General features: G+C 34.2%; 5 protein-coding genes and 1 long non-coding RNA gene across 7 annotated transcripts; 4 read left to right on the top strand and 2 right to left on the bottom strand.

The window, feature by feature from the left end:
* Window positions 1-959, top strand: LOC116767591 (uncharacterized). 2 transcript variants are annotated; one of them, XM_061527480.1, is made up of 3 exons: window positions 1-118; window positions 523-669; window positions 764-959. In XM_061527480.1, the coding sequence occupies exons 1-3, from the start codon at window positions 83-85 to the stop codon at window positions 926-928; spliced, it is 348 nt and encodes a 115-aa protein (XP_061383464.1). In that variant the 5' UTR covers window positions 1-82; the 3' UTR covers window positions 929-959. The 2 variants fall into 2 exon arrangements, 1 of the variants encoding a protein (XP_061383464.1); XR_004353322.2 differs by lacking the exon at window positions 1-118 and adding an exon at window positions 239-424.
* A 1760-nt stretch (window positions 960-2719) lies between these two features.
* LOC116767571 (sugar transporter SWEET1) lies at window positions 2720-11287 on the bottom strand. Its single transcript, XM_032657957.2, has 5 exons — window positions 11055-11287; window positions 7460-7633; window positions 6371-6650; window positions 4812-4931; window positions 2720-2971 (listed from the first exon to the last, which is right to left on the bottom strand). Exons 2-5 carry the CDS (start codon window positions 7627-7629, stop codon window positions 2867-2869), a joined length of 675 nt encoding a protein of 224 aa, XP_032513848.2. The 5' UTR covers window positions 7630-7633; window positions 11055-11287; the 3' UTR covers window positions 2720-2866.
* A 505-nt stretch (window positions 11288-11792) lies between these two features.
* On the top strand, window positions 11793-22570 carry LOC116767213 (dnaJ homolog subfamily C member 16). Its single transcript, XM_032657433.2, has 14 exons — window positions 11793-12194; window positions 12967-13143; window positions 13521-13607; window positions 13678-13958; window positions 14373-14553; window positions 14981-15182; window positions 15770-15986; window positions 16232-16461; window positions 17420-17592; window positions 17674-17811; window positions 17981-18082; window positions 18669-18873; window positions 20414-20543; window positions 20653-22570. The coding sequence occupies exons 1-14, from the start codon at window positions 12019-12021 to the stop codon at window positions 20751-20753; spliced, it is 2400 nt and encodes a 799-aa protein (XP_032513324.1). The 5' UTR covers window positions 11793-12018; the 3' UTR covers window positions 20754-22570.
* Window positions 22571-22915: 345 nt separating this feature from the next.
* Window positions 22916-23633, bottom strand: LOC133320137 (uncharacterized). Its single transcript, XR_009753587.1, has 2 exons — window positions 23159-23633; window positions 22916-23086 (listed from the first exon to the last, which is right to left on the bottom strand). It is a non-coding gene; the product is annotated as an uncharacterized LOC133320137 (long non-coding RNA).
* On the top strand, window positions 23629-24606 carry LOC116767747 (COA8 family protein CG14806, mitochondrial). Its single transcript, XM_032658211.2, has 2 exons — window positions 23629-24007; window positions 24394-24606. The coding sequence occupies exons 1-2, from the start codon at window positions 23729-23731 to the stop codon at window positions 24604-24606; spliced, it is 492 nt and encodes a 163-aa protein (XP_032514102.2). The 5' UTR covers window positions 23629-23728.
* A 1153-nt stretch (window positions 24607-25759) lies between these two features.
* LOC116767725 (uncharacterized) lies at window positions 25760-27567 on the top strand. The gene is made up of 3 exons (XM_032658180.2): window positions 25760-26029; window positions 26102-27233; window positions 27311-27567. Exons 1-3 carry the CDS (start codon window positions 25924-25926, stop codon window positions 27498-27500), a joined length of 1428 nt encoding a protein of 475 aa, XP_032514071.2. The 5' UTR covers window positions 25760-25923; the 3' UTR covers window positions 27501-27567.
* The last annotated feature ends 85 nt before the right edge of the window (window positions 27568-27652 follow it).

Below are 27652 nucleotides of genomic sequence, written 5' to 3'. Positions count from 1 at the left end.
TGTTAATGAAAAGTACTTGAGCAATGTTAGTGTCAATGTAAAAAGATACAGCAGAACAAGTGCTTACTATTTCAATATTCAGATGACATTGAAGAAGTCATGGAACAATAATGTAACGGTTAGTTTATTATTGTGAAGTGATTAAAATTCACCCTTTTTCATATTCAAATCGAACCTTACGAATCATTCTTTTTTTTATTCTGTGGGAGACATTTACATAATTTTTGACATTTTTTACAGTAAAGGATGATAATTTCTGTTATTTTGTTAACTCATATTCAGTGTAACTTTGTCTAATAAATTGAATAATACTTAACGTTCAATAAATATCGATCAAAAGTGGATTTTGTCTATCAACTATCAACACCCCCTTTTTTGTCATCATAGACACTAGAACACTGGGTCTATGATTTATAGATGATTAGTCTGTTTTATTTTTAAATTTTAATAAAATTGTGTCATCTTAGGAACTCTGTCAAGTTTTAATTCTTTGATGTAGTCAACCGCTTCAATATATTTCAGATACACGTTGTATTTAATGAGTATCTCCACAACGAGTACCGCCGTTCCTTCATAGAGATTCATCACAAATTCTGCGATTTGATGGAATATGACAAATTCATCGGACCTATGGTCAAAAGCATCGGATTGTTCTGTCCGTTGCCAGTTGTGAGTTGATAAGTAAAAATATTAAGTACCAAATATTTTAGGGGTTATGAAGAAAACAAACACTTTTCTTATTAATAGAACATATTTGTTTTAGCGAACACTACGAATCACCAACTTTTCCTTCCCCCTGGACAAGTTTCCTAACGTGTTTCCATTTGAGAAATGTCGTATTGACTCAGAACTAACAGTCACAGCTACAAACGAATCCATGATCATAATGTATCACTACGTTACTTTTAAAAATATGAAAAAAACATAAATGTAAAATAAACCATGACTCTGTAAAAGTATCTAGTTTATATGTTTGCTTTTATTTTGTATTTATATTATAATAAGGTTAATAACGTTAGGTGGTAGAGTCTGGCTGTGGTCAATTTACTACAGCTCGAACATGGGCTGGCTCGACCGGGGAAGTACCACCCTCTCACAGAAGATCGGCGTGAAGTGGCCTTTAGTGGCTGCGTTTCGTCCGATGAGTGAGAGAGCCGGTTGTCCTTTCCCCGTTCCCACCCTTTCCTATCATTTCCTTATTCCCACCCCTCCCTTTTCCTCAACAATCAAGGTTGGCAACGCATCCGCAACATCTATGTTGCGGAGGTCCATGGGCGACGTTCACTACGGCCGGGCCCATCAAGTAGGCCATGTGCTCGTTTGCCACTTTTCATATAAAAATAATAATATTGAAAATGTTTCGTGGAATTTAAACAAACGAAGGACCGTAATGCTAAGCAAGTTAATGAGATCTAAGACTTTCGCGAGTTTTATTCATTTAAATGAAACTAATATATTTTCGGATATACTACGCGGATTTTATTATTTTAAAACTACATAATCCCGAAGTTTCGGTTATTTTTCAGCAACCGTGATCACGGTTAATCCCCGAGGCTATTGAAATTAAAAAACATACAAATTCCAATAGAGAAGATGGCTGAAATCTCTCCAACACCTGGGACCCCCTCCTTAAAAATATAAAATCGCATGTCCGTGACCACACCGCAGGACCTCGTGACATCGTAAGCGCATTCTGCCGGCATCTAGAGCGGTACGCCAGAAAATTAAGAAATCGATGGCGGTAGGTGATAAATAACATGGACCAACTGACAGACATTCACATCTCGTCTGCCCGTGATCACGGTTGCTGAAAAGTAACCGAAACGTCGGGAGTATGTAGTTTTAAAATCCGCGTAGTATATCCGAAAATATATTAGTTTCATTTAAATGCTAAGCAAGTTGTTATAAATCAATATAAAAAATCAAGTTTTTTTGCAATTCTCAAAAATTGTATAGAGTAGATGTTTTTGCTCTCAGAAAGATTTAATGTACGTCTGTTCAGAGGAAGATGGAGTGATGTAAGGCTCGCCAGCCTAAGTAGCAGCAATACCAGCTGAAATCGTTAGTGACCGTCATTGTTACAATGAATCATCACGAGATACTGTGACTCTGTGACGGGCTAACCAATACTGCTGGGGTGATGCCTCAAGCGACGTGAAGGCCACAACATAGGAGACCCACTATAAGAAGAAGAGTGTACTCTACCCTCCATCACAGGTTTAATTCAGAGCTAGATGACGGTATAGTGCCGCTTCCTACGTGTCACCCTTCACCGGCAAAGGGGATCACCTCAAGCTTTTTCCCTCCTAATCCAATCGGGTGCCTCCTTCTTGCTGATGAGGGTCCCAGGGGTTATCACTGGCAAGCATAACGGAAAATACGCTTGACGGTAACATATTGCCGCCCACTGCAGCCGCGTGTGAATATCAATGAAAATACAAAACATGTATATAGATCGACTTTGAAAAGTTTAAAGGCAAAGTGAACGGACTCCTCTCGGCGACAAACGACAAGCTTGTTTTTTAGGGGCCTTATATTTTACAAGATTTAAAAATTAGACTGTGACTTTACCATACTTGAATATTTACGTGTTTTAAGACAAATCTTTTTACAAATATCTCGTTAGCTTTGGAATCGATTTACCAGAAAATAATCCAACCATCTATTTTAGCCAAAATCATCTTAAATTAGAAAAGTGGTAAGAATAAATAGACGCAGGTTATATAATAATAATGTTTATTAAGTTGCATATATATATAATTTTATAACTCTCACTGTACACTTAACGTTGAACTGATGTATGTTATGTCTGTTTATAAAAACCGAGCGTAAAAATGTTATCTCATTTATTGTTATCGTCTTTACTCTAGTTTGTTTTCTTTGCTTTCTTCTCTTTGCTCTTCTTGGACGGATAGATGACGAACAGGGACAGCTGGATTGAACACAGCACTAGAGCCACCGTGTTCTGAAGCTGGAATGTTACGTGTAATGTTAACACAATATTTTAAACATTAAAACTATTTCTTGCCCGTGGCTTCGTTCGTACGGACTGCGCTCGGGTTCTGTGAGCGGTGTTCTTGACATAAATTAGGTTTAAGCATTCCAGATCGTAAGAATTACAAAAACGCAACTATTACGCTGTAATTATCAATTTATATTTTAAGATAATTAAAGACTATGTTAATCTGATAAAGAGATCTGAGACATTCACGAGTACCTATTCAATAAAATGGAACTAATATTTTCGGATTCCTACGCGTATTTTATGATTTTCAAAAACTTACATACTCCCGACGTTTCGGTTATTTTGCAGCAATGGTGATCACGGGCAAACCAGTTATGATCACGGTTGCTGCTAGGTAACCGAAACGTCGGGAGTATGTAGTTTTTTTTTAAATAATCCGAAAATATTAGTTACATTTACATAAATTTGTATATCTCAGTATGTGAAAACGTGTATTACACAATTTAAAAACATTCTGCAATTATTGTTGGGAAGTTCCAACAAAAATTCATCAATCAATGGAAAGTCAAGTAGTCTTGTATGTATCTGCTCTTTATAATATTGGTAGGTCAGATTTTGACGCAAAAAAGCCATTACGTAACCAAGGTTTCCTTATTGATCCTCAAACAGTTAAATAATAACAACCAATCAAAGAAATGAAATATTTTAAAATGTACGATAATTTTTTTTATTAACATTTTATTTGAATCACAGATTCGTTGCGTGTATTTTGTAAGACAAATCATTGTTTAACGCACAGTTTAGATCCGAGTAAGACAAAAAATATATTGAATTGAAATACAACGGTCTCGTGACAGTGGTGTCTTATCATTCAATCGCTGTGCCCTCGTTTTCATCCGCTTAGAAGAAGTATTTTTTTACTATTCAAAACATAATAACAAATATATACATTTTTTTTTAAATAAAATTATACAATTTCCTACCGATTACAGTTACCTGACAGCGACACTTCCATCAAAATCGGTCAGACAAATTCAGAGATAAATATATTCGGTGTAAATGCATTCATTATAGAGCCTTGAATCAGATAAATTTTCAAAAATAAATAATTTATTGATATACAAGATTTCTTTGGAGAAGTCCGCATTTTATTCCTTAAAATTTCATGTGGACACTATGTCTACAATAATGGCTTAAAATGTGTTGTTGTTTTATAATTTAATATATTTTTATATCTTTATCGTAATAATCTTGAGTGTCATTCAAGTACCCGAACTCAAAGGTTGTGTATGTTTAGAATTTGCACAAGCCACCGATTCCAGTCAGGACACGATAGCTCAGTTGGCAAAGTGACTGAGATGCAATAACCCGATTGTCGCAGCTTCAATTTTTTCATAATATTAATGTGATTTTTTTACATCGATATGACGAACTGTCGTTATTTTATTTCAAAACGTAAGACTTTATATTTTCAACGAAACAAAGTTATGTCGCAATGACCACAAATAAATAAATAACTAACGACAAAACATTACACCTAGGTGACTTGATAGTTATTATTTAAACTGAAGTCGGCTAAAGTCGTTCAAAGTCGGCTAAAGTCGTTTAAAGTCGGTTAAGTCGTTTGAAGTCGTTTAAAGTCGGCTAAAGTCGTCTAAAGTCGGCTAAAGTCGTTTAAAGTCAGTTAAGTCGTTTGAAGTCGTTTAAAGTCGGCTAAAGTCGTTTAAAATCGGTTACAGTCGGCCAAAGTCGTTTAAAGTCGGCTAAAGTCGTTTAAAATCGGTTACAGTCGGCCAAAGTCGTTTAAAGTCGGCTAAAGTCGGTTAAAGTCGGACGATAAACTTACCACTAGGAACTTGTTCTTCAGTATGATGCCATACAGCAGCCACATGAAGGTGACGATGGTACCCGAGAATATAATCGGAAAAGGCATACCCGCTGTGCTCTTATTCTTAATAATATTTTTCTGAAATGTTGAATTGTTATAACATTATACTTAACAATTTTATCGTACAAGTTATTTTTGCAAACAGACACTAATGCGTTAATATCATTCAAGATAAGCGTGTTATTTGAATTTTTGGTATGAAAAAAATTACAATATATGAATTTATACAAGATATTCTGTATAAATAGGTCTTATTTGCTCTTTTCATTGTAACTCGCCATATTTCAGGGAATTAGTGGTATACTCTAGCTACGGAACATCAAATTTCTCGCGATGAAAGTAGCTTGTTTGGCATCACGCTGACAATATATAAAAATTAGAATTAACAAAAACATGCCAAGGGTAAACTTCGGTTATCAAGAACTCTTTAAACTAACATGACTGTTCTTGTTTGTTTATCAGTCATTAGCTTCGTTCAAATTTAAATATTTTTATACAAAATTAAGCATTCTACAAAACGTAATTGAAATATACAAACAAAAATATTTCTGTAGAAAACATCACTGGATGTAAATGTAAAGAATGTTAATATTTGTTAAATTGAAAAGAAACACTATAATTAGTTAATGCTACAACCTATATACAGGTATTACCATGTGCGATCAAAATTATAATCGTTAATAAATAAGTTTTTTATAGCCTTCAAACATTGCTACGAAGATTTAGAATAAATTTTTGTTCACACCAAAAAAAATAATATAAATATAGTTTTTTTAATATTGATTTTGTTATTTATATATCATACAAAATATTATCTGTGTCTATAAATAAATGACTTTGACATTTAGTGACAGGATGTGCGGTCATTACAACAAAGAGGTTTCTTTACTAATTAATACTTGGGTAATAATATAATAAGAACGAGATACTTTAAATATTTTTACAACAAAATTAGTTTGTTTAATGAGAATAGAAAAAGACATCTCAAAATACGAAACCTTAATATAAGTCGCATACAAATAAATTAACGAACTTATTTTTTTATAACCAAAAGGCAAATATTTTTGAAAATCAAGTTTCTTAATAAATTCCAAAAAGGTCACCCCGGTATCGGTTTTTGGACTCGTTTATTTTGAATTCAAAAATAATTTAACTTTGGAATTCTGCCTGCTCTGAATGATCTCAAAATACGACACAATAATTTCTCAAAATCAAGAATGCTTTAAAAAAAAATATTTTGACAACGGCCATGCTGGTCAGGTTCATTATTCTAAATTCAAATTCAAACAATTACTTAATAAATGTAAATACATTAAATTCTCTTCAGTTAGTTTAAGTACACCAAAAAACATATTCAAGCAATTTAATCAAAGTAATCCATAGCTTATGTATCATTCACTGGAACGAATTTGTGATCACGCGCTCAAATACAAGGGAGTTAGTAAGTTAATATAAAAAGTTAATAAGCGATAACATTGGATTATAATGTAATACATAAATCTGTTCACGAGACTCACCAGTCCTAATAGCGGGGAGGATATCAAATAGAACATGAAGATGGTGATGATGGTGCCAAATCTGTTCTCGATGAGGGTCGGGTCCTCCATCTCGCTGTAGGCGATGAGGCCCGCGGAGACGGCGCCTCCTATACCGAAGTTGAACCACGCCTGACCCTTCTCCGCGGTGTAGTGGAAGAACACCATGAGGTAGACGATGTTCAGCATGAGACCGACGAAGTTCACCTTAATCATCATGTCATCGCGGAGGATGAAGCCGAATTTTATGTTTAAGATACTCCTACGGATAAATGTGGCTACATCAATACATAACACCAACTCTGCACACACAACATATATACCAATTCTTTTTAGAATGGCCGGTTTATGTGATCTTGAGAGCCGAACAGCGCCTGTGAGTTGTGAGCTTGAAACCTAAGCCATTATGCTCTATCTTTGTCTACATCGTATTGTCTTCGTGGTAGTGTTTATAATTGTTAGGTGTAGACTTGAATTTTATAAAATAATTTTAACCATGGACCATAAAAAGTGACTCAGTTGCATTTAAGCATCTGTCACTGACTTCTATCAAATATCTACTGTTTCCTAAGATAATACGTATTTTAAAAAAATAATGTCATCTTAACAATAAAGAGTATTGACTATATTTAGCTAGTAACCAAATTATTTCGTGGCATGTCGTTACTATCATTACTCAGGTTTGACCTTGACTGTCAGATAAAGAATATGATAAAGATATTTAATCCGTTCGTGATAAGAGCCGGTAGCGCTCAGGTACACCAAATTAGTCATCAGAAAATAATGTTCTTGTACAGAGTCAAGGTCTAAAAAAATTTGCTTTTGGGTACCAACTTCCCATGAGACATGAGAAGGAAATCTCAATTGTAGGATATTTAGAACATATATGTATACGTATGTGTATCTGCAGGAAAACGTCCCTATTTTATGTCACGATGGGACTTGGGATAAGTGTAGTGGAACTTTGATAGCGAAGCCAACATCCTAGAGGGTAGATGACAGCTTTATTTTGTTTTTACGGACAGCCAAAGATAGGGCGTGTTGTACATCAATGAAGCAAAATATACCCACATGATGAAACCGCCAATAAAGACCATGATACTGGTTCCCTTGGTGTTGCCTTGTTTGTAGATGTCGTAACAGATGAAGCTTCCAGAGAACATCTGCCCCGTGGTGACGATGCCGGCCACCGTCCCCACCAGCTCCTTGTAGGGCTGCAGGATGTCTGATACTACTTCCATGATTCTGATGACGTAAAATTAGTGAATTACGCTTAGAAATACTCAAGTAATTCAGACTATCTAAAATAGAAACACTAGTATCAGTTTCCTGTAGATGCTTCATATTTACATAAAATTTAATTAAGCCCGTTGGAGCAAAATGTATTAAAAATATAAGTAATTAAATAATATCTACAAGGTCGCCGTGTATCGTGATCTAAACGAGATATAAAAGCAAATTGAATAAATATTAATTAGTAGAACAATAGACTATTAATTGGCTAAATAGGGGGTTAACTAGAAACGTTATAAAAGAGTTACCGAGTGTAACAAAATGGGTTATGGTAACTAGATTACGAATTGTAATATTAATATATAGATTTGTAGACTTTACAATACAAAAAACACACAAAAATATATACACGCGTATTGCTTATAATATCTTTTTAATATACTTCTAATATCAAAAATTAACGAATAAATTGTGTCTTCCATATATCTAATTTTAAGCTAAAATCGGCATTAAAAAAATCCTAACATTAAAATATTTAATTTAAAAAAAACCAAGCTCTCATATCTTAATGAGATCTGAGACTTTCGCGATTATTCATTTAAATGAAAGTAATATTTTCGGATTACTATGTGTTACATTTTTTTTTTTTAAACTACATACCCCCGACGTGTCGATTACTTTGCAACAGTCGTGATCACGGGCAGACGAGGTGTGAATGTTATATCTTTTTTTTAACTTGGTTTAATAATGGGTGTCTTGGTACCTACATTTTTGATGTCTGCCGAGATCGCTTTTAATTAAGAGGTTTAGATTATTACTAGATACAAAGGTAGACCAATGTTGCATAGTACCTAGCACCTACACTATACGACGAATCTGCAGAGTAAAAGTGAAAAGACTTCTTTATTTTGAACTACTAATCTCATATTAGACTAGAGATTTATGTTAATAAAAATATGTTTGACTATCTTCGAAATCTATATATTTTTAACATCACATAAAATAAACATTTATAAAAAAAAAAATATCAAATATAAACACGTAGAGTGGGGACTTTTATGTTAATGCGAATAAAATTTTACCGTAAAAACAATACAAAGTTCTGAATGCATAAACGAAGACGTGTACATACATCGACCAATTAAACGGTCGACAAACCCATTCAAGCTTGGCTCTATTAAGAAAGCATTGAAAACTTGTAAATTAAAAATCTATTCTTTTTTCAAATTACTTCTTATTGTTAGTAACTTCTTTCATTTTGACATTTTGAATAATGATAGCCTGTTTACTTTTTAAACTTAAACATCAAAATATACAGCAACGATCAAAGGCAATTCTGCCAATGTGAAGCAATCAACAAATCGTCACAAACAAACCGTTTAAGACACAGTGTGGGTTACTTGGGTTACTAACAATCACATCCTCGCATTAATGATCTCAATTGTCAGATGATTCGAACGTCACACAACACACCCACTGTTACGTTTTAACGATCGTGAACCACCAGCTCTATTTAGTCATTAAAGTTACCTATCTTTACTTTGGAATTATGTAAAGTCCTTTGCCATTTTATTTTTTAATGTTTTACTGAATAATGCTTATAACAGAATCACTATAGTTTTAAAGTAATAAAAAATAACGAAGATTGGTTATAAGACTTTCGGAAATTGTTGTGAAGTATTTTAATGTTATCTGTTATCATTTTGAAAAAAATTTAAATGTTTTCAGGTGCTAACGAATGTTTAATTATATGTGTATACCTACTTAGCACTTGCTCAAATAAATTCTTTTTAGGTGATTCTATTCGATATTAATTTCTGTTTGCCATCTAATATTATTTATAGTTACAATGAAGATTCTAGACTCTAGGGCAATGATAGTAAGTAGTAATAGGGGAACCCAAGATGTACTAAAGCGCGGCAGATTAATATACAGTGTACCTACTTTAAAACCTCCACAAGATATCAGTTCCATATCTAAGGCCGCCCGTCAATGCTATTCATTTTATTAAAAAGATTTAATTACTTTTGTTCGATGGTCGTCTCTGACGATTTCATTTACTGAAATAAATCTAAACTTTAATAAAACTAGCATTTCCGTGTATAAAAACTATCGCAATCGAAAAATTTAATATTATTATTTACATCGGCTGTATAAATTAAATAAATCGATTTTTGCGAGTCCTATACAAAGTAACTGTTACAGAACCACTCATTTCAAATCATTACTTTCGTAATTTTAAACTGCTTTGACGTCATATGACCTCTACAAACTTCCAAGGTTATAAATTCTAAAAAGCAAAGAACAACCTGGGTTAACCTGTTAATGTTTTTTCGTTGTCACCATGACACTGACTCTGTATAACATAATCGTGATATCGGATATGGATAATCATAAGCCATTTTATTGCATTAAAATAGTTAAATCGATTACCCAAACGATAAATTTATATCAGGCAGCACCTTATACTCACAAATTTTTTTTTTTTATTCGATTTGTTAGAAAGAGAAAGTGGTATATTATTTTATGGAAGAGACGTGACCATCTTTTTTCTTGCGACCTCAGAATACTTAGTGTAAGTTTACATCGACAAAGTTGAAACGGGCTGTTTTAATATTCATAAATATTCTCAAATTATTATTTATAAATGCAATATACGATACGTCATTTTCCATTCATGTTTTAAAGTTGTTTCCTCTACAACTTCATTTATAGGAGTCTTAGAGAAACGTTCATAAAAATACTTTTAATTTTAGATCAATAATGAAGATCCGACTTTAAGAGCTGAGGTTTTAGATATAAAAAGCTACTTGAAAGAAATCAAAAACTATTTTTGGAGAAACTTGCTTGAAAGTTCAAAAGTGAATACCAAATCATTTTAAGATATATTACTTAAATTAGTGAAAATAAGAATTTGTATGTAGATCTTAGATAGATAGATGATAGAACATGTTACTTAAAAAAAGACTAATAAATGTGAAGAATAATATTACGATGTGCAATTAAGGGACTGAATTTTAATTAACATAAAATACTAGATGAGAATACATGGAAACGACGCTGGAAACAAAAAAGTTAAAAATAAATTGACAGCAAACAAATTGCAAAATAAGGATAAAATTGTCTGTGTAAGTAATTAGAACGCTGTGTTCGGCTAGAACATATTAACATGTACCACGTGTACTAGCAATTCAATTGATTCATATCTCTTGAGTATACTATGTAAATAATAATAATTTATAAAATTAATGTACATGTCGTTGTTTATCTTACAACCTATCCTTATATTATCTGTAAAGTGATAACAAATAAAATATCAAATGTTCTAAATATTATATAAATGAACAAATATTGTATTTAAAATGATATTACAAAGTTTACTATGTTATGTTAAAACAACTTGCATGTATTACAACATAAAATATTTGCTTACCTTTATGTTATTTCTTGTTTAAATTTACTATAAAATATTGTGCAACGTTTAACCTCTATAGTTAAAATTATAATTGCATTTTAATAAAGTAAAAAAAATATTTAAACTTTTTCAATGTAACATTACGATACATCTACTTCGCTCACGGCACGAATGCAAACTTGTAACTACTTGCCGATTGCCGAATGTCGACAGCCGAGTTGCAATACAACAGTTAATACTACCCAGTCTAATACCTAATGCTGTGAACTGTCACTGCCAGATAAAAAACATAGGAAGGCACCAAGTGCTTTTGACAATCACCTGGCACTGGCTTTTACTAAACTAAAATTTACTTTTTTTGTCAATATGTTTTCTTTTATAAATACATTAATAGATATCTTAAAAATTATAGTAATTTACTACCTTATAAATTTCATCATAAACTGTGCTAATTTTTTAAAGACTACTTATATATTATTGTCTATTGCTTGGTAAGTGGATAACTATCGAGTATTTATATAATATAATTATAATACTAATTTAAAAAATATTCATAAAAGTAATATTTTTATTCAAATTTACTCAAGCTGTAATAAATAATTACCCATGTCTATTAAATGGATTTATAAAACTCATATATCTCCATAATTTGCCATACATTGTTTTGGTGAAAAACAATAGATAATGATTTATTGTATGATGTATTAAAAGATGTTGATGGAAAATGTGTGCATTATCTGTACTAGGTTGTCTTTTGTTGACAAATGTCAATAGCAGTTTTCAGTTTCCACTTTTCCTAAGATTTCGACGATTTTTCAACCATCTCGTTCTATTTTAGGACGAATGAGTGATAAGAAATTCTTAAAATTATTTGTTAATTTTCTTCAGTAATGTGTTTTGTAGAAACGGTGTCAGCATGAAAATTGTTCTATGAATAGTGCGAACAATTAATCGCGGGGTTTAGTCGTTAGAGCTTAATAATATGAGATGGAAATGCAAAAGCTCGAAGGGGCGATGGCTGTATGTGCTGTTGATGTTGATAGTGCTCCCCGTAGTTGTGGCTCAGAAGATCGGTGACCCTTACAAAATCCTCGGCATCAATCAACGAGCTACTCTACCCGAAATCCGCAAGGCTTATAGACAATTAGCTAAAGAATGGTTTGTATATATGGCATGTTTAAGGTTTCTATTGATTTATATTTTATGCTATATAGGTCACTAGTAACTATCGAGTTTAAATGAGAGATCAAACTTTCTTAAGGCATCATAATGACCGTCTTGGCTTGGAATCGATTTTATCGAATCATTTTCCTACCTCAGTGAGAGTAAGTTAAGAAATTTTATGTAAGCCTCAGTTTTCTTACTTCTGTTCAATTTATTTTTGTATAAGAAATGTAAGCTGACAACCTACATGAAAGAATACAAATTTTCTCATACATTAAATATCATTTCAAATTCCACCACAGTCATTGAGTCACCGATGTGAAGCATCTAGGCTCATTTCCAAAAATGAATCATCCGAATTAACATAAACAACTGAGTATACATTATATGGTTATTTTATTTCATTAGTAGATTTCATGTCAACAGTATTATAAGAAACTGGATTCCGACCACAGATATTTCTCACCTCACACACATTCTTGAGATCGCTGGAATTGCTAATCATGTTTCAATTGGTCGTAGATCAAATTTTGTATTATAGTTTTTTATATTAAACACTTGTAATATTTTCTAAGTTAAAATTATTTCATGCATCGGTTGTTCAATCAAACCCTATACCAATCACCTAAATATAATCTCTGTGATCATCTTTGACACTAATAAGAATATTTTGGTACAAAATTTTTTTTTCCAATAGTTCATTCCTATTTTCCGTGATATCCCAGGAAAATTTTATGTATAACACAAGTAATACATTTAAATTCAGGCATCCAGATAAGAATGAGAACCCGAACGCCGAAGCCAGATTTGTTGAGATCAAGCAAGCATATGAACTGCTATCGGACACTGAACGCAGACAGGCATACGACTTGTACGGGATTACCAATGAAGATGACCACATGTACAAGCAACGGCACGATTACAGTCAATATGCAAGGTTTAGGTAACAAAAGAAACAAAAAGTTGTATTATAATGTAAAAATTAATATGTTCAACAAATATTCTCAATTTATATTAGAATGATAGTTTCTTGCGATAATTGCAAGAATATATATAGTAGGTATCCTTAAGACACATTGAAATCTATTCCGAGAAACAAACGATGATACAAGTCAGCTTCAAGATATGAAATTGGGTCTCGAGTTTTTGGTAAACTCTATTATCATTAAGACATTGGACATTTTTCATTGTAATTGATAACTAATTGTTACTTGGCATCAATAAAAATAGGAATTTGTCTCTGACTAATAAATTCATATATAGATTAAGTCTAACATTGCTTGTATTGTAAAAAATAGTTGAAAAATATTTTAATTTCAGCAATGACCCGTTTGAGTTCTTCAGTACTCATTTCCGAGCGCAGGATCAGGACATAACATTGTTCCACAAACTCTCTGTAACAACGAGGTATTTAATACAAAATAAAATTTTTATTATGGTTAATATATGTATTAAAAATTAAAAAATCTCGTTTTAGGCATTTCGAAAATAATATACTGGAGAAATCAGTACACACTCCAGCTTTAGTTCTGTTTTACACTGATTGGTGTTTCGACTGTGTGAGATCGGCTGCGTCCTGGAGGAAGTTGGTGGATTCCTTGCAGCCTTTGGGCGTGACCCTGGCTACTATACACGCTGGACACGAAGCAAGTCTGGCTAGAAGGATAGGAGTACATAGCGTACCCTGCCTCACGTTGATCTTAGACAAGCAGATTTACATTTACAAGGACGGGCTAAACTCATTACCAAAGATATTAGGTTAGTTCACATCAATAAAATACTATAAATTTTTAAAGTATTATTACAATGGCTCCCTCCATATCATGGTCATTGGATTCCATATTGGTTGGATGGGCTCGGTATGAGACGAGGGGATTTTTATCTCAATCCAGTCTTTGACAAATCTCATATTTTGTATGTGATTGTATTATGATATCTTAAAACCAATTGCTTACAGTGAAAATTGTGTTGATTTATAAAGTGTAGTTATGCCAAATGTTTGAAGCTATTAACTATGTTATTTTTATAATTTCTCCCCCATTTTTAAAATAGGTGCCATTGATTCAACAATATATTCAATCAGATATCTGTGAAACATTGATTTTGTTCATTTTTTAAGTTCTCTTATACATAAGGGACGCACATATTAATTGTGTGTGTGTGAAATCACAGAATTCATGCGCTGGAAGTTCCCCTACAAGCTGGTCCGTGGTATAAACGATGGGAATGTGGATTCCTTTGTGACCGACTTCGAAGACAACAAAGTCAAAGCCTTGATTTTCGAGGAGCGTCAAACCATCAGGCTGAGATACTTGATCACAGCGTTCCATTACAGGGACAGACTGTCGTTTGCGTAAGGAACTCTCTTGTGATTTATTGGGATCATAAACTTCAATGCTACATTGAGTGAGTGAGTGAGTGAATGAATGGATGAGTGAATGAATGGATGAATAAATAAATCGGAAATGTAAAAATTTACACTGTAATAGGATACATGCTATATGCTGCACCTAAATATGCATGCATCTGAATTGGGTGCCATGAACGATAACAAAATACACTTGTTGTGGACAATACGTGTAGCAGCTATTTTCATTGTGCTTCCTGTAGAAGTGAAGATTGACATCTATCAGAAATTGCAAGTTTTAACCCAGCTCATATTAGTTCGTCGTTCTATTTTCCTTTTTTAATGTGAATAGTATAATGGCATTGAGATATATAACAAAAGTATAAACCTACAGATAATATTAATAATCTGTGGCATGTATGTTAATTTCCAGCTTCGTTGACATATCAGCTCGTGACACCGCGAACGTCACATCGAGGTATAAGGTCCAAAGGTCCATGGACACCATGGTCCTGCTGAAGGAAGACAGCATAGAGCCCGCCGCCACCGTCAGCACCACAGAAATACAAACACAGACTATGAGGCAGTTGATAGAGGCTAATCAGATGCTGACGCTACCCAGGCTATCCTCACAGGTGATGTTTAGAAAAAAATGTGCAGAATATTTTTTTGACCATTTCTGCTTTATGGCAATTTGTTATCAGACAAAAAGCCACTTTTTGTCTTCGCCAAGACCCATACCCGTTTGAAAGTTCTTTCACGCGTCTCTCGAACTATCACAAGCAGACTTCGGATGAAGCAGTTCTATGAACCGATTTCTTTAGATTCGAGAAATGAACAAGAATAATTTAGCCTTATAGCCTTGTTCATGCCAGCCTGTCTTTTACCAACTACTCTGGAACACCCATCAACATTCTATTGCTATTGTCAACGCTGCCAAACCCACCAGCGGTATTAGTATGGAGCCTCATTATATTTACGTGTTGGAACTGTCAGGTAACGAAGTTTGCTGTTATCGGGGGTTGAAAACGCTAAGGACGAAGACGTCTTAAGGAAATCTTTAATTGAATCAAATTATAATTATATCTATATATTAAGGAGATTGCGAGTTCGAAGGCTGTTCGCATCCAATCCCTGAAGTGCTTCCTTCTTGACACAGGGTGACCCCAAAAAAGTTCCTCCCCCCCAAAGAAGTGAATCGCTGACTGTTTTCTTTTCGCAGAACATTCTAGACACAGTGTGTCCCGTGGAGTGGCGTGCCGCCCGTCGCGTGCTCTGCTGCGTGCTTGTCGTGCGGGATGAGAGGGATGTCCGGTCTAACGCCCACAGTATTCAACAGTTACGTGACCTGGCCCGACGCGCTCCCGACCGTATACGGTACACATACGTGTACGAACACGCGCAGCCTGACTTCGTTAACGCGCTCGCCAACGGGTCCGGTGAGTATTGTGATATTTTTGCTGATCACACACGACTGGTCCATTTTGCCATGTCTGCCGATCTTCACTCTTTGTTTATTGTAATTTTATCAGGGCTAGCTGCTGTATGAAAACCCCAATAAGCTCCAACTCTTCAGCGCGACTGTTTTTACTCGGAAAATCTCATTATTTAAATGGTTCTATTGAAATCTCGTTCTGTGTTTATTCTACCTTCACCATGTTATATCTGATATCTCGTCTCCCAGGTATAGATCTTTCAAGCCTGGATCATCGTATCGTGGTGATATGGCGTCGGGAGTCCACCAGGATACAGTACGAGTGGCTGAAGGAGAGCTGGCCGAGCTGCGGTCGCTGCCAGGGCGAGGAGGGGGTCAGCTACCAGGATAAGATGAACCGCACCCAGCGGGCGCTCGACGAGATGCTCAAAAGACTGCTGAGGCCCAGTGAGGTGGTCGCCTACGAAGCTAGAATTCAGGTGCTTTGATACACAACACAATATTTATCAAGCAATGAAAGATATATATTTACTATCAAAACTGAGTTTTGTTAGGCGAGGCTTAGGTTTTCTAAGGAGCTTATAATATTTAAGCCAATTTTTTATTCGACATATGTCGTCTATGATCATGACAGTAGCTTCAGGGAGTAATGCCAAAGACATTCTGTAGACACTCGCCTAATATCAACTCTCGTGATAAGTTTAATTAAAAACTATTTGATTTTCACGAAACGAATTGGACTTATAAAATATTTGTTCTCTGTAATATACGCGTATCGTATGTATTTTTTTTTGCCACATAGTATATACAGATACAAATTTATATTAGTAGGTTATATAACCCAAATCCGTGGGCGTGATGGGTTTTCAGTAGCGTGTATCACAAAGTTTCAGGTTCTTGGATAGTGTTAAAAGCAGGATATTTTTATTACTTGGTATGAGTTATATTTAGTATCAGTATTTTAATCGTTACTAACAAATTTTTGAGTCTATGTCGCTTTGTTTTGATTATATAAATAAATATATTCTGTAGACAATTTTTTTTTTTTGGAAGTGTCAAACAGGTAATGTCATGTAAGTATATAGAGTCCGATACACTATTCTCTTCGAGGCATCTAAGGATCTTCAACATACGTCTATGGCACGTCTGTAACCTCGGCTGCCAGCGGTACCAAAACACATCATCAAAGTCATGCCTCTGATAGATATGTCGTGTTCTGGTATATTTACCCGGTGTCTCTGATGAAGCCGTATGGAGGATGGATCTGAACAGTTTTGAAATTTAAGCCGAGTACAATATCATCCGAAGATAATTTTTTGATGGAATATTGTTTTTACCACATTCGGCTTTATTTCCTACTACCGTCCTTTCCAAATTGTACAAAAAAACCGCTTAGAATGTGTCTGTCACTAATAATTTCACCTGTATCGTCTCCAGGAGCTGGTGGATGAGTCGTCTCCTTGTGGCGCTCGTCTGGTGATGGCTCGCGTCTCCGAATGGATCGAGCGCGCGATGTCCGCTCTCAGGTCACACCACGCTCTGTCGGCGCTCTCAATACTGGCTACTGTGGCGTTGGTGCTCGCTGCCGGGTACTTCATGGCATACCTCATGTATGGAAAATCTATATTATCACTAAACATTCTTAAATATATAATTATCGAAATCATTATCAATTTACAATGTATATACAGACGAGTAGAAGAAGAATCGGTACAACGCGAGAAGGAAGAGAGAAGGAGACAAAATGGCGGCAAACGGAACAACAACGAGGCGCAGCCGGAAATGAGATTACACGAGCTACGAGCGGAGAAATATAATGGCTTGGTCAGGTACTAAATGACAGGTGACTCAGGTCATCGTAAGCGGGATAATCTAAACTACACTCCTGAAACAAATCGCAAGGTGGCAAAGTTATGGTTTAATTGTTGTAGATGGCAGCACCTGGTAGTCTGTGAGATATGCCCTATAATACCAAAAATGTTTACATGATCGTTCCAGGTTACAGAAGCCGGGTTGCAGGACCATAGTGCTGCTGGTAGACTCTCAGAGTCGGGTTCAACTGCTGTCTAAGTTCCACAGGATCGTATGGCCGTATCGCAAGTGAGGATTTTTGTTTTGTTTATGGGCATTTTGTGGGATAAGACCTCACCTTGCTAATAATATTGAAGATTTTTTGCTATGACAGTGAATTCATTTATTATAATTGTTAGTGACACTGTTTTTAGTAATCTCGGCTAACTGCCGTTCAATAATACGGCTCTTTTTACAATTTTTTCCAGTATCTACTACAAATACTACAATTTTTAAAATGTTAATTTTTTTGTTATTGTCCAATCAAATACATTCGTTGGTCATTACAGCTCTGTCGTTTCTATGACTCGATAACTGTTAGTATTAAAAGCTCCGTTAAGTTGGAAATCTGAATTGAATCTGATTATATCTAAACTAGATACGCTTGATGAGATCTAAGAATGAAATTCATTTAAATGAGACTAATATTTTCGTATGACTACGCGTTATTTATCATATTCAAATCTACATACCCTCGACGTTTCGTCTGCCCGTGATCACGGTCGCTGCGAAGTAACGGAAATATCGGGAATCCGTAGATAGGCTTTGTACATGACGGAATGTTTCTCCGAATCACACCCAGGAGTAGTGAGTTCTGATCCATCCCTCGTTCCAGGAACAAAACCCTGGTATTCGCGTACCTCTGTGTGGAGAGAAACGTGGAGTGGTTCCGGCGAGTGCTCCAGCTGTCCCTGGGCGGCGGCGGGGAACTGCGCGTCAACAGGAGGAACTGTGTGGGCACTGTGCTGGCTCTGAACCCGCACAGGAAGTACTTCTGCATCTACCACGCCAAACATCCCGAGTGCGTCAAACCGCACAAGGTAACAACCATTATTATTATAAATAGTTTGATATCTGAATTTTCCTTCTTCAGGTTTTTTTGGTGACTTCGTTCTATCGGAGTATATTCCTGTTTGAGGGTTTTTTGGTAACTTTTGTCCATAGTTTCGCTTCACCTGTACAACTTAGGTCCTCTATTGCTGTAGTTTTCGGACCTCCAAAATTCGTAAATAAAGTCGATATGATTTGCCCCAAATGACAGCGTGTTCAATGTTACTGCCTAAGAGTATTACAGTTTAGCAAATCAATTGCGTTGAAATAAAAAGATTATATTAACAAACAAACTTCTCCGAGCGGGAGAAACAGATGAAATAAGCACATTGGTCGTATATAGAGTCAATGACCTGTGGTCAAGCTAAATTAGCTCGTGCCATGTGATGCGAGCGATGATTCTGCCGAGACAAAAAAAATTTGCACCATGTCGCATAACTACGTTTATTTAAATACAATTAACAAAAATAATCAAATATCATGTTTGCTTCTATTAACGTGTTAAATGCTCGACGAGTCCGCCGTGAGGCCAGTCCTGCAAATAATAAAACCTACCTAACTCTTAGTAACAGGTCCGCGTTGGCTCGATACGTTTTCTCGTTAACGTCGTGACCGGTCCGATAGCATGGCCAATGATTTATTGGACCATTACGGACTAAAATAGTGTCTGCATTCCCAAGCTGAGTAACAGATCGAGGCATTCACATACTAAAACACTATTAACACAATGCTGTGATTAGCTTAGAAAAGGACGATCAAAACCGCCATCTTGCGGTCTGTAGTGAGATTTTGGAGTTTCTGTAAGTGTCTTCTGAGTTCTGGAATCCATAGCGGAGGAAGTGGAATCTCCTCGGCGTTCACGACTATTACGTTATAAAGTAAATGAAACTAAGTTTTCAGGATACTACGTGTGTTTTATTATTTTAAACGACACACTCCCGACCTTGCGGTTCCTTTACGACAACCGTGATTACGGGCAGACGTGATGAACTCGTCATCTCCTCTCGTAGCATTATCCGAAAACGTTAGTTCTATTTAAATGAGCGCTCGCGAAAATCGTAGATATCATTGTGTTATGAAGGATTATCTCATGAGTCATGACCATCAGCGCTTCAAAACATAACCTATCATCCCCAACACCATCATATCAGAAAGTGAAGGAGGGTAGTATGTGACTTGTTAGGAATAGCTCTCTGGGTACACAGAAACTCATTCAACTTATGATAAAAGCTTTCGCGTCTATCCAGACAATGATAATAATAAAAAAACGATAGAAATCTTTGTGGATGAATTAATTTCGAGAGCAATTGAATAGTCTGCTCAAAAACTTGTATACGTGTGAAAAGGGAGCGTCTCTCTCTCTCTAGAAGTCTCAGAACAGTTGTAGAATCAAAACCACAGACAAAAAATAATCACGCGTCGCTTCATGAAACAAATGGCACATTTTATAAGCCACTTACTATCATTGTCATCATAGGAATAACTTACCATCATGACTTAAACGATTGTCACTGTATGATTCGTCACCAGCGTATGAGTCGGATGGCGGCCTCCCTGGGCGGGCGGGCGCCGGACCCTGAAGCCGGCGCCTTCATCGGCTTCACCACCGATCCTGATTCCTCCGACGACGACTGTTACGACCCACCCTTACTACTGCAAGGTACGCGACTTATACAGACTAAAAAAGGCTTAGAATGACAATCTAGTTTGATGATATTATAATATATTCTAAAGAAATCATTTTTATTTACATATCGTTTAATTCACAGAAAATCTTCTCGATGGACTGGAAAATTGGCTGGACAGGCTGTTCGAAGGCAGCACCCACCGCTATTACGTCAACTATTGGCCGGATATGACGACTAAGTGAGATGGATATACAGAAATACACAACATTTGGTTCAAACTCTTTGGTTCCGCAGATGTTTCCGCACGCGACGTCGCGTCCTCATTGTGTCGGCTCTCGGAGCCTCTTCTATGTAATCGACTACTGCCCTATAATAAGTTAGCTCCACCACGCGTATGCGAGTGAAATTATATGCTTCATATAAAACACTGTTCTGAAATTTTCTTTCCAAATATACTGCAAGCGTTATTTTAAAAGAATCTATAACGTTTAATATTAATAAAAGTATGGGACGATGGTTTTTAATGTGAAGAACTGAACGCACTGTAGGATAGATTTACACAAATTGTAGCTTACTCATAGAAGCGAGGGTAGGTACACGTAAATTGACTTATGACGTCATACGTGCCGCACCATGGTGTATATTTAAATTATTCACATTTTTACATAAAAAAATAGGCTCCACCACACACGGCTAGGATAACGACAGTATTACACCGCACCATAGCTAATAATGACAATAAGTATAGTTGTAATGAGACCATAGATAATCAAATTAGCTTTTTTTCTCGTTAATGGCGCCAACGGTGGATACTGGCAGTGTTGTTTTAAGGTTGTATTGTTTTATATTTAATCGGAATGTTCTTACTATAGAAGTTTTTATTACTGAAGTCACAAGAGTTCTAGGAAGCTAGATATAAAAAATTTAATATCGTTTAATATGTTTTTAAATAGTCATTGACATATTTCTCGTACTATGACTCCACGGCTGTAGGCCACTTATCAGTGCTTGAATTTGTATAGAAATTTATTTATTCTTAGACAATTTTAATTATTATTAATTATAATTCGAATAATTTTACAAATTTTACCATAAAAAAGTTATACTTTTTAAGTTCCTATCATATCGGTGACATTTCAATAGCACGTCTAAATAAAATTATTCTGAAATTTAACGTAAAAATATATTCAAATGTATGAATAATAAATACATCTATAGTTAATTAATATATAGTTTGTTATTTTCTAGTCAATATGTTACCAAATGTTACAATACATATAATGTTAGCTTTTAATTTATTTGTTTGTAAACTTTTTATATCCTAAGCTGCCGAGGTTCTCAACTATAGTGTATTAATGAGAGAAATCAATTGTGGAAATAATTAAGTCAAAATCATACAGATAATGTGAAAAGATGTAGATAATATTATTTAAATATCCCGCTGTTTAAATTATCTGTGAATATTTTTATTCTATATAGTGTTGACATATTCAAATGCTTGGGATTTATCTCTATTGTGTTGTTGCCATATTAAAAAAAAATATTGAGTGTCATTCAGTACAAAATGATAGAATATTGTAATGTCCACCTAAATGAATATCTTGCCTTGTTATCTGTAGAGAATTTATTAAAGATTTACTCTTGGAACATTATAGTGATTCTGTGTTAAAATTATTAAGTTTTTTGAAACAAAATGTCGTTTAAATATTTTTATTGTATAGATGTTTTTGATGGCAATTTAATTGTAGTATTATTTCTCGTTAAGTAGTTTCTTTAAGTTTTGCTGTTCTCTATATATATGTGTGAAGCAAAATTATTTGTAATCAGGATTCGTAATTATCTAAAAGGGTCCGTATCAATTTATAATTTTCACACGCAAAAATCTGTTTGTTCAACTCATTAAATAATTTAAATTGTGTTATTAAGTAATTAAAGTCACGTCGGTGTGTACGGTTTATTCTTGTCTATATAAAGGGAGATTTTCTATTATTGAGATAAAACTAATACAAATTATAATATTATTCCAGTTGTAATTTTTACAATAAAATATCATCTTTGATTATTAGTTTTATTTGAATGAAACACCTTTTATAAATAATAACTTGACAGCAGGACAAAGTCTAAGATTCATCTACTTGCAGTTGGTAAATGCAATGTTCTGCACATGATCTGATAACTTGAATTCTTATCTGAAACAATATGTGTATGTGGATTATGTTGGTTTTCTATAGGTTTATGTTCTAAACACAAGTTGCATAGAAATTGATTAGTATTAAAAAAATTATGAGACGTTTACAGACAATTAACAGAAGATAAGATTTTTCTTCAAGTCCAGACTAAAAAAAATAATATAATAAATGTAAAAAATCATTTTCAAGCCCCGATTTTTGATTAAAAAAATACCTGTTATTGCGGAAACCTAAGTTCTATGCAGTATTTTTCTTTTTTGGATTTATTTCATTTTCACAATTTGCATATGCAATTCCTATTCCCATGCCCATACCAGCAATGATAGGCCACTTTCGCCTACCGAGAAATAGAACTGACGACAGAGCTCCGAGAACGACACCACTACCTGAAATAGATGCAATTTACTTCTGTTAACCGAATATTAACGATATTAAGGTTAGAAAAGGAAATTTCTTACCTGTTTTTATAATACCATCAGTAAGACACATGTCCAGTTTAGTGGAGTACTCATCGACATCCTTCGTATCTTTAGCCATTTTATTTGTCATAGTAACAAGATTATGAAATTGAATACACTATCTTCTTGTAAACAAGGAAATATTCTCCGAGAGCGGATATTCGCACCCTTTACATAATTCTTTACCTCTGAAAAAAAATCTGTCAAAAATAACATTTAATACACAGACTTGTGACATTTGTCAGATGGTCTGACTGTTGTCAATAATTTTTTTCAATACATAGAATGCAAAAGTTGTAACTATACAGCCATGGTATATTTAAATATTTTTATATTAAAAATTATAAGTTCACATTAAGAAAAACCGATGATTAAATTATGGTTGCAAAACTTCAAATTTTATTTCTATTTAAAATATTCAAAACATTTACACCTTATGGTTTTGAAGTGACATAATTGACAATTGACATTTTCTATTAACGATTTAAAGGTATTACGAGATACAACAACATTATTCGAAAAACATTATTCTTTCATTGAAGAATGTTCGGTTAAATTATTTTGTTAATTATGCAATCGAATCGCATCGTTACGAAAAGTGCGCGTAGCCTAATTTTGGCAAGGTTTAATACAACAACACCAAATGCGAATTCTGTACAAGCTCCAAAACCTCAAAATATATCAAGTGACATGATTGGACCTCCAGATCCTGTATCGAACCTCAGAAGAATTATATTTAAAAAATCAAGCGAAGAAACAGAACTAGAAAAAAAATATAGAAAATTAAGGGCCGAAGTTCAAGATTGGAATCAAAATTTTTGGACGCAGCACAACTCGAGATTTTTTAAAGTAATTACGTAATATTTTATACTTAACTTAATTGTAAGAAATTAAAATAGGACATAATTTTCACGAACTAATGAGGATAAATTGAAATGTTTACTAAGAATGAGGATGTTGATGAAATGAGTATGTTTTGTGGATATTACCTTTCATAACATTTCTTTAAATATGCTTATTATTTAAGCAGGTTTTCTCTCAAGTTTTTTCAAATAATATTCTTGCATAGCCCATGTATTATTTATAAACAACCTTATATAATTTTCTTTTAATGTTTTGGCAATTGTATATTTTCTGTGAGAATTTTATATCTAAAATTCACAGACACTGTATTGATTATAATTGTTTCTTTTAGTTAACCGATTTGATTTCTTCAAATGCAACATTTATTTCAGGAACGAGAAGCATACTTAAAAAATAATTTACCTGAAGGCAAATCAAACCTCACAGCAGATGAGATGAGCGTGTTCTACAAGGCATTCCTTGATAAGAACTGGCGAACACATCTGTACTACAACAAGGAGTGGTATAGGAAGAATGTTACCTTACTAGTCTTAGCCTTGCAAGTTAAGTTAAGAAGAATATTTAAAATAAAAGATTCCAAATAAGTTTTGTTTCCTTTAAACCCCAATAATTTGACACAAAAATGATTTGCATTGCCCATAACAAAATATCTGTCGGACAAAGCACAAAGTCAGTTTATATTTTCTTTATGTCACATACACCAGTGTAAGCTGATCTTTAACTTCAATACCCTTGACTTGGTCATAGCTATGCCATGATGGTCAGTATCAGACTTTATTGGTTGTTGTTATTTCTACCTGCAGAAAATCTAGTTGAAAGTAAACTTTGTGAAGAACCAAAAACACTTGTATTGAATATTATTAAAACTATTTATATTACTTCATTATAGTATTACTTCAAATTATTCTTTGTGGCCCATAAGAGCATTAGTTTTACAGATTAATGTTTGGTAGCTGGGCCTCCTGCAATACCTGTATAGGTGTCCGCTTACTGCCAGTGGCTCTTGCAAAAATATTAACAAGTTGAAGTTGTGCACTCCCACCGTATAGCACTACTCTGGACCCAGAAGTGGTTGATGACTGTAGTTCAACAGAATTCGTTCCAGGCGGAGGTAGTGAGCGTTTTAATGAGACTGATCAAAGTAGATTATATGACTTGAGTCAAAGTCATTACTGTGATTATGACCATGACTTCACCTCGCACAGTGTAAAAGACTACTAAACCGTTCCAGTCCCAGTATAGTACAAATTGGAACGGTTAAAGAACTCGCTTACAGGAAACACCATTTCGACTCCGAGAATACATTAACTGCCGAGATGTTACCTTAGGAGCAACGGCTAAAACAAGGTTTTCGAACTTAGTTTGTCTAAAAGTATTTAGTATTTTCCTAAATTTAGCGCCTAAAGTTGTCTCGCAGATCAAATAAGATTTTGAATAACATTTTCCAAATTTATGCTAAGACGGGTTCAGCACCCCGTGTCCATGAGCATCTGATAGGCAATATCCATGCCTCAAATTTTGAACTAATTATTACTGTTGGTAACAACATATATCAGAGAGAGGGAAATTGAGTTTTGAAGTTTGAACATTACTTATAATCAGTTAGTATTGACTTGCTGAAACAACAAATACATAAATATACTCATAAAAAATAGATATCATCATAATGAAAATTTAAAAAAAGTTTGTATTGCATTAAACTTGAAATATACAGATTATACTTTGACACTCATTATTGACGTTTTTAAAAAAAACTGCTCTGAAAAACAAAATGTCTTATTGTGATATTCTTTTAGAGATTATTAAAAGCTTTTGATTTAATATTTAAATTACTGGTCTGTACTTTAAAAAATTTTAGATGGTCCTGAAACTAACTTTGGGTCACGCTATTTATAATAAATATGTACATTGCATTCAAATGGCTGATGGTCATGGCCTTAGCCATGTGGCTGTGTCTGTGTTTTGTGGATATTTATCAAAATAAAATATATGATTTAATAAACATAGGTAAAATCTATCACACTTACCCATTTAGCGTTATCTGAACATTACGTACAATAATTTAAATATCATTTTCAGAATTCAAAGTCAAAAGTATTTCAGCGCCTATGTTTAAAAACTTAAGTGCAAAACAACAACAGCCATACAAACGTAAAGAAACTCTCAATTTAAGAATTAAAAATGGTGACAACAACCTGTTTCAGTACGTGATGTTCGTGGCTGGTGCATGTATGGTACTAATTTATAACAAAAAAAATCATATCATATTATATTCTACGGAAACCGTGAGGAGAATTAATATAATTCTTCTAAAAAAAATCATCGTAATTATAAAGGAGTCGATTCCTTTCTTTACTGGGACTGTGATTAGGGGCGTCCAGAGAAGTTTGAAAGCGATAAATAAGGTTTTTATAAAGATAAAGGCACACACTTCAAGTATATATTCCATGTTTAGACAAGAAAACTATAAAAAAGTGAATATAGTTTTACTAGAAAAATTAAAAGAATTAGGACAAGAACGAAAAAATCTCAGTCAACTTCTAATGGCCGCCATCCAAGAAAATAAAAATATTAGAATGAGATGTCAGTTGGAGAATTTGGCAAAAAATAGACTGGCGCGTCACATCGAAAACACACAAAAGCAAATAAAGGAAAACAAAACGAGATATGTAAATTTCCAGCAATTGTATTTGACAACACATCAAGAAAATATTTTTCTAAAAAGCCGAATGAAAAATCTAACAAGAGAGAAAGACGAAGCGGAAAGGAATCTGATTAAACTTGTGAATCAAGTTTGTCAGTCAAAGAACAACGACCTCAAAGCTTACTGTAGTCGTTTTATTGTTCGCACTAAAGACAATCTATTAAATTCTGACGTACGCTCGGAAATACAACAGTTCCTTCAGAAGCCAGGACAGTCCAGTGATAAGAGTTCTGACATTGCCATAAGCCACAAACTCACTGAATGTCCGAGTAAGAAATTTGAATTAGCAGAAACATTGCAAAACGATGAAAATCTGATCGACTTAGTTGAAGACGCCCCGAAATTGCGAGGTCTACCGGGAGAGTGTGTTTGGACGGTAAAAGACAAAGAAGGAATGATCCAAAAACTTTATGAGTACGAAACTGAATTTGATAACGGCGACACGATCAGACGAATAAGACAATATTCCGTTTATCATGATAAGGACTGTTTGTTGGATTTCTCTAAGTACGCTCTATTATGTTTTTTAAACACACCATAAAACAAATTAATCCAATTCTTATTTTTGTTTATGTCTGTTTCAGTTCGACGACGTTTATCAGAAATTCCAACATCGATATTTCTACACTGCGGAAGTCTTTTGTGAACACGGATAGCAAGATAACAAGTCAAAAGTTCCTAACAGATTCACCAGCATTTCAAAATTTCTTACAAAATAACAAGAATATTGCTCTGCGAGAACCATTGGCTTTCGCGCCTTCTTTAAAATGTTGATTTTATATGCGTGTTTGATCTGAAAACAATTTTGTATGAATATTTATATATATTATTTTTTTGAAAAGCCTTTTTCTTATTTATCTGAATACTTCATATGTGTATAATATTTTATAAAGTTTTTAACCAAAGATCTTGAAGGGAGTTAATGT

The sequence above is a fragment of the Danaus plexippus genome (genome assembly GCF_018135715.1).
Source record: "Danaus plexippus chromosome 9 unlocalized genomic scaffold, MEX_DaPlex mxdp_26, whole genome shotgun sequence".
In the NCBI taxonomy this organism is placed as follows: Eukaryota; Metazoa; Arthropoda; class Insecta; order Lepidoptera; family Nymphalidae; genus Danaus; species Danaus plexippus.
This window is presented reverse-complemented; position numbering and strand designations above follow the sequence as displayed.